Source organism: Atractosteus spatula, chromosome 1, assembly GCF_055471065.1.
Source record: "Atractosteus spatula isolate fAtrSpa1 chromosome 1, fAtrSpa1.hap1, whole genome shotgun sequence".
NCBI lineage: Eukaryota > Metazoa > Chordata > Actinopteri > Semionotiformes > Lepisosteidae > Atractosteus > Atractosteus spatula.
Genome location: NC_142706.1, coordinates 53,858,796 through 53,868,570, shown reverse-complemented (window position 1 = coordinate 53,868,570; position 9,775 = coordinate 53,858,796). Strand labels below are relative to the sequence as shown.

Below are 9,775 nucleotides of genomic sequence, written 5' to 3'. Positions count from 1 at the left end.
TGAATGGCACACATCTTGAACCCGCACAATGGACGTTTTGGTACCTACAGTAGAACACTAGATCAGTAGGGCAAAGCCAAGTTACATACATTGAAGTCCACTTAGGAAAAACATCAGTCCATTTTTATTTACTTATTAGAATTAGTAATACAAACTTGATATTTGTATCAGGCAGGTGCAGCCATGGATATTTAGTAATTGGTAATAACATAACCTTCGGACATCGTTCCTGTATGACCAATGTTCCCAAAGACTAGTTCACACAGCACTTTCCCGATCTTAAATCGAAGAGTGTTTTCCTACTTTGATTTATACCGACCATACTGCGACGACTAAGTAAAACGTCTGCGATATAGCAAATCACCTTGGATTTAATAAACATTTTACGTCAGATATAGTATTACATCGATCGAAATACTTAGTAATTGAATAATACTTGAAACTCTCTGCAGATCAGACGCTCTCGCATTTTGTTATTGATGCAAATTATTTGAGCTAAGCTCTTCTGTAGTATTTGCTATTGTAAAGTCCATTCATGTAGTTTTAATTTTGCAAGTACTGTCTCAAGGCAAGGTTACACACGAACATCTGAGTTGCTAAAGGAAAGGAAGGCTTCACCTCTGCTTATTGTAAACGTAATAATGGCTGGTTAAATGCAGTTTTCTCCATCTGCTGTTGTTTTTCCACAACCTTCTGACATTCAGATAGACGGCAAATGAGCCACAACTGTTTAACCCTTCTCCCTCTAATCTGTGAAAAATAAAGACAGCGTTGTGCTAAATCATTTTATCTTCCTCCTCTCCTCTAGATGTCTCTGCAGTATAGGCGTTTGAGAGCTCTTAATGACGCCTCTCCTGGAACTCTACTCGTTGTTATTAAATGCTCGGGACACTCTAAGCCCCGCAAATATCCTTGCATTTTCTACTTCCTCGTTTCTGAGCAACTAACCAGCGACTCCTACCTGAGATACACCTGGACACCTCAGTGTGGCCACCACTCACTGCGCATGCTCGACTCTCTCAAGGGACAGCACTGTCATGGCGGAGACGAGCTACAGCAGGACGTGAATCAGGAAGAGATGGTGCTGAAGACGGGTTAACGCGGATAGTTAAACTAGTCTGTTGGCATTTACGGACAATCCCGCGATTGCTTATCCTCTCACCGGCATTGTGGGAGGGTGCGGTTGGACTTGCGCCTAATCTCAGTTCCGTAGTTTTGCACCTACCCGTGCGCTTATTTTACCTGTCTTGGGTCTTGTAATAATATACTGCTGTTTCAAAAGAAAGTCACCGAGTTTTCTATTTTTTTGTGGTTTCTTCAAGAAAAAAAAACTAACGATGAGAAAATATTAAGGTTACCTACAAAGGAAACCAATTTACAGAATCGAAACGTTTCTCTTTGCTGCATTACTAAGTTAAAGCGAGAGGATACAGTTTTTTTCATCTTTGCGGGCTCTTAAGTTTCACCTGCTGTTGAGCAGTTGCTCAAAGGCTGGCAGTAACTCGTATGTCACGGTGTCAGACTTAACTCTACAGTAGCGCATCTGCTGTACTAACTTCACAGGGGAATGCACAACATCTATACACGAGTGAAATTTGTGTTTGATGAAGAGGAAAAGAAAACGGGCTTTTGTGCATTTGTTTAGAGAGTAAAGCATAATCTACGGAGAGTGATTTTACAGTTACCGCACATATATTTTAGCTCTGCAGTTCCACGCCCTAGTCTTAACAGGTATCTCACCTGTTGAAGCTACTTCTCCTTCGTTCGCGATGGCTAGCGAGGAGAAACCGGCTGCCGGACTCCCTGCGGGGGATACGGGTGGCAAAGACGAAGGAGCGGCCACCATGCCTCTGAACCCCGGCATCCCAATTCGGGGGATCAGAATGAAATTTGCCGTGCTTTCTGGCCTGGTGGAAGTTGGAGAAGTCTCAAACCGGGACATTGTGGAGACAGTCTTCAATCTGGTAAGCTGATTACTGTAAATAGGCCTTACTACTGTTAGGGTAAGATTGCTTTTCGCAATAGCTTCTTTTTAACCACGTTGAATAAACAGCATGTTACACTGGTATTGTTTTTGTGTTTCTAATCCGTTGCAAAGCATGATATCATAGACTCAAAATTAATTTAAGTAAAGTCTGGAAGTTACTTGGCTATCCCAGCATTACAGTTCATTCAAATGAAAAAAAAAAGAAGTTGACTTAGTGTTCTTTTTTATGAAAACCTGCAATCTCATACTTGAAAGTTGGTTTAAAAAATTGGATTTTTAATCCCATCTCACTTATATCCCTTATTTAGATCAGTTTACTAATTTCTGAAATGTGTATGCATTTATGCTATATTATATTGTTCAATTTGACTTTAATTTAATTATTAGTTTTAGGCACCTAGGCACATGTGTATAGAAACAGTGGTGTATATGCAGTCATTCAACTGTGCATAAATATCTGAAGTAGTCTATTATCCACCACAATCTTTAAGAAACCTTGCATATTTTTTAGGCCAACTTTGTGCCCTGCTGCACACACACCTGTTCATTTGAGAAAGTGAATTTCATGATAAAGCAAGTATATTTCATGTTAATTCGGTGCATTTTTGGTGAACATGTATTGATTTAAAAGACATGCTTTTAATGAAATACTACAAATTAATAAGCACACTTACAATTGTTTCTTATAACTTCTAAATAGACAACAGTTGCAGTGGGACAGTATAGGGCAGGGTGGAGTTATTATAAAACTCCATCTGTTCTTAGAGGCTTGCTCTGAATTTGTGTATGACCTGTAGTCACCTCTCTTGTGGTATCTAGGAAACGGGGGCTGTAGGCCCATTTCTGTTGTAGTGCTTGCATTAAATAATTCCATTATGGAGTGAGTGTTGTCTTTTGAATTTAAATTTACCACTCTTCACTCTCATACTTATTCATATCCATAGCTGTTTATTTTGATTTGGGAAGCTGGAATTCATCCTGGATTGTTTGTGACTAGCGCAATTTGAAACTGGTGGAGTAGAAGAGGCTTGTTTTATTTCTCAACCAGGAAGTGTCATTTCCTGTTCCATCAACCTCTTGATGGAGAGGCAGTAAAATACTTGTGAGGGTATCATGCACTATAAATGTGTATCTGTTTTAGTCTGGTGTTATCTGGTTCTTCTTTAGGTTCCGGAAATGTAGCCCTTTCTTGCTAAGCAAACACAGGTCACTGTATGAATGAAACTAACCAGGAAGTAAAAAGATACTGTGTTGAACTGGACTGCTGTGAGGAGAAACCGGCAAAACTGCTTTGTCACTGTAGCAAGCACAAAGTCTTGAACAGAACCTGGTGCTTGGATTTTCCCAGGTGGCCACTGTTAAAATGACTGCTAATGAAGAAGGTGGCATGCTTTTAAAACGTACTCAGAACTGATCACCTTCTCTAAAGGGGGAAATATTTCTGATTTCACTTATCTACTTGAAAGTTAACATTATTTTTTGTGTAATACAGTATTTCCTCTTAAAACTACTAAATTACACTGGAATCACTTTTTAAGTGACACACTACAGGGTTATTAAGGTGTTGTAATTATCTTGATTTTCTCCCTTGCTCCAGCCCGCCAAACCTTGATGAGATCATCTTGCTTGTTATTTAAAAAGTGCTGACATGTGAATTAATTCACAGTGGTTGTGACCTGTGCGTATCATTTCCTTGACTTTTGCTTTTCCCCTATGATATGCTGGTCATACTTTGTAAAAATACTGACAAAAGCTTGCTTCTTTAACAAAAAAAAAGAAAACGGATCTCTATGTACAATTATTTCAGAAAACTCTTTCAAGCAGAATATAACCATTCCTATTGCATTGGTGAAAGGAAGGCATAGAATAAGACATGGTTGGCATGCAGTTTTGTCTTTTAATATATGGGCATATACAGGACTTATTAATGGACATTGAAATGGACATTGGACATTGGACATTTAAATGACTGAATTCATTTTAAAAAAAGTCATAAAGAAAAGGAGGAGGGAACATCTCAATATTTTAAGTGCCAATATTATTTTATTTATTGTAGCAACAGGCCAAACCTGCTTTGTAGAAGTGTCCATCCTGCGCAGTCTTACGATCGATGAGTTATACAGTATACTGTATATGGGAGTGTCTGCCCTGATTGGTCAAAGTCAAAATATTTCTTGAAACGGCCTGTCTTAACAGGTGTTCTTGTTTCTGGAGGCAAGGAAACACTCTGCATGCATAACAGGACATTGTTTCTGGAAACATATTGTCTTGTATGTTCTTGGCTTAACAGTGTAGGACACTTACTGATCATCTGTGACAGAGCTGTGACCCTGTGATGCACAAGTGTGGTGTATTTGGCAGCAGAGTTGAGGACATTAGGACGGATTAACATTTTTCCTTATACAGGGGGTGGATCTTCCAGGTCTTGGCTCAGGTCCTTTGATTGTGTGTTAAACAGTTGGAAAAGGAAGACGTGGGACAAATGGTGAAAGTCCCCAGGTGCACACTCTCCTTGTGTGCAGATGAGCCCAGAGATCCCAGCTTCACTTGATGTGACATAAACTGAGCAAGTGATTGTTTCCTCGGCTGTTTTGTTTTTGTTTTAGTGCAATAAAATGGCACAAAAAAGTAAATCTTGCAGACTGCGATGTGTGATCTCAATTTCAGAGCAGTAGTGTTTCAGGCTTTTGTTTCTTTTTAGGCTTCTGAAGTACAGTGATGTGCTTTATTTTAATGTTGGATTGTGTTCATTATGATGATTAGGTGTTTGGAATGTAGGGTTCAAGGACCAGCCACTTGTCTGGTCAAGGAGGGTTTCACAGATAAGTCACTTACACTCTACTGTGTCTTGTCACAGGGTCTGAGAGGTGTATACAAGTCAATTAAGAACCTGCTGAGTTAAGCTGCAAATCTGAAAATGCATACTGAGTGGTGAAAGGCTCACAGTGGAGTAAAAAGCAAGCTGTGAGAGTTTGCCAGATTTGAGGATGACACCTTTGCAGCGAGTTTCATGCTTTCCGGTGTGCCCTGCTTCTTTTGTTTTCCCTGAGCACCTCAGCAGTGAAGCTCTGAGAGATGGCAGTGTGCATTGCACATAGTTTGATTTCAGTGGCAGCCTGGTAAGTCAAAAAATTGACTAATATTTTTATTGAATCTAGAGACCTGCTGCAACTTATCCTTTATTAATGCAAAGAATGGGAGCATTAGTATCCTAGTTTTCTACTGTAAAAGCTTTTTAAAATTTAAAATGTTCATTTTCAGCAGGAAAGGTGTAATCCTTTTTCTGCTATCAGTCTGTTTGAATTCATTATTAATGTAAGAAGGTACCCTGTTTTTTCTCCTTTGTTGTTTCTCCCTAGTAGGTACCTGAAAATGTGCTTCTTGACAGTCCAGTAAACTGGAATTAAAACAAGTTCTGTTGGTTTAGAAGAATTCAGAGGAATGCAGAAATGAGCAGAGCAGTAGCAGAAATGTACATGCAATTATGTTAGGATATGTAGTTATTTGTTGTATTTTAATCAATGGATATTCTGTTAAAATTCACTACCAAGACCTCTTTTACAATATTATGTATGATTTTGGTCACAGCAATACACAAAAGTTATTTTTAGTCTGGGATGAGTCCAGAGGAGAGTGGCCATTTCTTGTAGGAATGTCCTATCCTGACAGGTTAGGAAAAACTGAATATTTTTAGATTTGAAAAAGACTAAGAGGAGTCCTATTGTAAGTATTCAACATCCTTGAAGGCACAGACAGCACACTGGATTTCTTTAGAATTGATACTGAAAGGATAGTGACAGAATCCTGCATTAGTGAAACACAAAATACAGGAAATTATGCAGAAGTACTTTTTAAACTGAGAACAGGAGGTACTTTTTTGCACAGAACATTGTGGGAGTCAGGAGCTGATTTCCAGATACATTGTTTAAGCTGGTACCTTGGCTTGTTTTAAGAAATGCCTGAATGAGTTCCTTGAATCAATTAGCTGCTACTAATTGAAAGACCTAGATTGGCCAAATGGCATCATCTTGTTTGTAACCTGTACTTATGTAATAAATTGTGGTTTTGTTGCATAATACTTTGTTATTGTCTGAAAATGATACTTCAGAACAAATGAAAAGGTGAATTTAAGCTTTTTAATACGACTGATTGACAGGTGTACATGGGACACTACCTTTAGTTAGAGCCTGAATTTCATTGTCTTGAATTGAACTCAAGCTGCTGGAACCATTTTTTTGTGGTTTGTAGCAAGGGGCGGCAACACAGTGGCGCAGTGGGTAGAACTGGTGCCTCATAGTGCTGGGGTCCTGGGTTCAGTTCCGGACCTGGGGTGCTATCTACATGGAGTTTGTGCTGTATGTTCTCCCTGAGTGCTCTGGTTTCCTCCCAAAGGCCAAACACGTACTGTTTGTTTAATTGGCTTCTGGAAAAATTGTCCCTGGAGTGAGTGGTGTGTCTGTTTGTGACCTGCAGTGGACAGGTGTCCCATCCAGGGTGTATGCTGCCTTTTGCCAGTTGCTAGCTAAACTCCCCTATGACTTTGAATGTGATAAAGGGGTTAGAAAATAGATTGGTATAGCAGAGGGATTCTTTGATCTTAAAATGTGTCACTGTCTTTGTCCTCATACTGCCTTTATAGTAATATTGATTGTAAGTTCTTTCTTTGAGACAACTTGTCAGAAGAGAAATGAAATCTCTTAAACTAGAGCAAGCCTTGAAGCTTTAAATAGAAAATTTATATCAGTCCCTTACATCATATGTAATTCTTTTTAGCAAGATGAAGTGTTCAGGTTCACATTTACTATCACAAGATAGTAAATGTAGACAATTCACTGAAAAGCCTTCATTTTATTATTGCTTGGAATTCCTGCATACGAATTGATTCCCATCCGCTTACTAAAATTAAGAGCAAAACCTTTCAAATTAAAATATACATCCACCCATCAATTTAAGAACACCTGGTTTACAGATTTTCACTACATTAAAGTGTGCATTTTTTGTACCTGTTTTTCACTGCTATGAAGAGATTTTCACTACAACGAAGATACTGTACGTACTTTGTAGCTGATTACAGGATTCTATCCTGACCTCCCATAACAGTTCATCAATATGTTTATGTTCGTAGAATTTTTACATGTTTCATTAAGTATCTTAACTAATGTACTAAGTAAAAATCCTGTAATTATCACAAACAAGCAATAGTCTTTTAGTTTCAATTGCTCGTTCAATTGCTTTGTCAGCGATTAATCAACAAATTAGCTTTAAAGGCCACTGGATCTATTTGGAATTTGGTGCATGGAACTGCTGTCAAGCCTTGCTTGAGCTGTTGTTGACAGAAGTGTTTTTTAAGGGGGTGTAATGCAGGGAAAGCCTGCTCACTGGTGCGGATTGTGTCTAGAGTTGTTAGAATTGCTCAGATTTAAACACCTCGGGAAACATAATGGGAAAGGTAGGATGGAACTTGGAAAATGTCACAGTGTCCTTTAATTTTCATGCCTCTGAGGGACTGTTGGGCTTGTATTCCATCCAGTATCCTACTGCAAGGGAAAGTCAGTGCACCTCTGTCAATATTTCCAAGTCTCTTCTAATTTCTCAACCTGCAGGAGTACATAAGACTTAAGTTTGCATGACAGACAAGACATGGCAAAGAAGTCGTTATGGTATGAAAAAACTACAAAATCCTGACACCTGTAAAAACACCTGTTGATCTGATTCCAAATACCGTTGGTACTTTGAATTCTGGGCAGGACTGTCTCTCTGATGTTCAGATTGCTTGCTATTTTTGTGATCAGAACAAATGCTCTGAAATTCTGAATGATGGCTTCCAACTTTTCAATAACTGAACAAGGTGAAGACTTGTAAAATGATTGTATTTGCAGCTTCAGAAGGAGATGTAGAAGGAAGTGCATAGGAAATAATTTACAAAAAGTTATAAAAATTACAAAAGTTACAAAAATGTAGCTTTGCAATTATCTTCAAAATTCCAATTAGTTAAAATTAATTAAAACTAAAAATATCAATAATGGATTTCAAGATTGCAGCACAACAAGCTAAGGGATGCCTCATGTGGTCCTAGAGAGCCACATTCTAGCAGGTTTTAAAGGTCATGATGAAAACTTTTTTACTTGGAACAATTTCATTTTGACCAGAAAAGCAGGTGATTGAGTAATTAAGAAGCTACAGTTCACATTTGCTAAATACTTCTATACAGAATATATATACAGAAGCTGAATTAGATACAGATAAAATGGTTAATAAAACTCAGTTTGTAATGAAATCATGTTGAATCACTTTTTTTCAAACAACAGAATGTAATTAAAAGATACAGATAAGCTAGAACAGCTACTTTATGGTCATAATTTGGTCTTTTTATATATTCTTTCAAACTCTAAAACCTGACTCCAGAATTAGGGTTATAATTTTAGAAATGCAAGCTAAAATGGAATGAGTCAGAAATTACAGGTGGTAAACTAGGAACAGCTACTGTACACAGTCAATAGAGGAACGATGGTCATACAGTACATACATAAATCATAAAAATAACTTTAAAAGTTCAAAATGAATTTGTCTGTAAATGAAAGATACCCAGGTTTAGGTCAGAATAAAATTGGCCTAAATAGTTTAATGTATATATTAACTAATAAATTCAAAGGAAGACATTAAACCTCTGCAGAACATATTTTCTCTTGTTATACTTAAATCAGGAGAAATTTGAATTTGATCAGTTTTAGGTTTTATGAGCGTTTATATGATCGTGCATACTGTAAGCAAATTTCTTTTAAAGTACAATTGTAAAATTTTAAAAACTATATAAAGTTAAAATAACATCAGTATGTTTTTCCTTCATTAGTACCCTGAAGGAAAACAAAATCACAAAGCATGAAGTTGAACAAAATGAGTAATACCTTAGTAGTCTGGATTTTGTTTAATAAAAAGAAGTTAAAAAAATGTTGAATTTATTTTTTTAATTATATGAGTTATAGTATTTTTAATGTTCATTGTTAAAAGAAGGAATAAAAGTGTGCATCTATTTGAGTTAAAATATGCATCAAGTATTATCAACTTAAAATCCACTTTTAACTGTTGAGCTAACAAAACCCTGGTTTGGTATCATGTCAAGAAAATAGTGTGATGTGCCTTCTTTGACTTCCCCTGGCTTATGTTTATTTCTTATTTAATCTTCTTTTACCAGTTCACTAGTAAATTGAGCTATAGATTTGCTCATTGTGTTTACCACTTGAACAGCAGAATCAATGAGAGATGGTTTGTATTGCTTATAAGAAAGGATGAAAGGAATTAACATCCCTATGAATTCAAACAGACTGCAGAATGCTAGCTACAGTACTGCTGACTCGCACAGCTACAGCAATGGTTTTTTGCTATTCTGTTTGGTGGACTTGTAGTCGAGCCCTCAGACATTGTGTTTCACTCATGACCCACTGGCTTGGCGTCCCAAGTGTGAACCTACAGCCTTGAGGTAAAAATTGTCACAATTGAACATTACTGAATGAAAAGCACCCTAACATTACAGGATCAAATAACAATAGCGTTTATTTCTAACCACCCTAAAAAATGTAAGCAAAGTCCAAAAAGTAAAAGTAGAGTGCTTCGCAAAAAAAGGCTTATTGTTTTAAAGGTTAGTATGCTTTTGAAGTGTTCTTTAGTTCAAAAAAGACTGTACATTGTAAGAAGCAAGCTGGGATGATTAATGACGAGAATCTAGAGAGAGAAAAAATGAAGGTGTGTATCCATTACCATGACACCAGTAAGGCCAGTAACGATACCATC

General features: G+C 37.3%; 1 protein-coding gene across 8 annotated transcripts in view; it reads left to right on the top strand.

Moving 5' to 3' along the window:
• Positions 1-1,012: 1,012 nt before the first annotated feature.
• lrba (LPS-responsive vesicle trafficking, beach and anchor containing) overlaps positions 1,013-9,775 on the top strand; it is a 289,988-nt gene continuing 281,225 nt past the window's right edge. For all 8 annotated transcript variants that reach the window (XM_088910702.1, XM_088910752.1, XM_088910744.1 and 5 more), the window contains exon 1: positions 1,013-1,964. In XM_088910702.1, the coding sequence (XP_088766828.1) occupies positions 1,770-1,964 (195 nt within the window). In that variant the 5' untranslated portion in view covers positions 1,013-1,769. The remainder of the gene's footprint in view (positions 1,965-9,775) is intronic.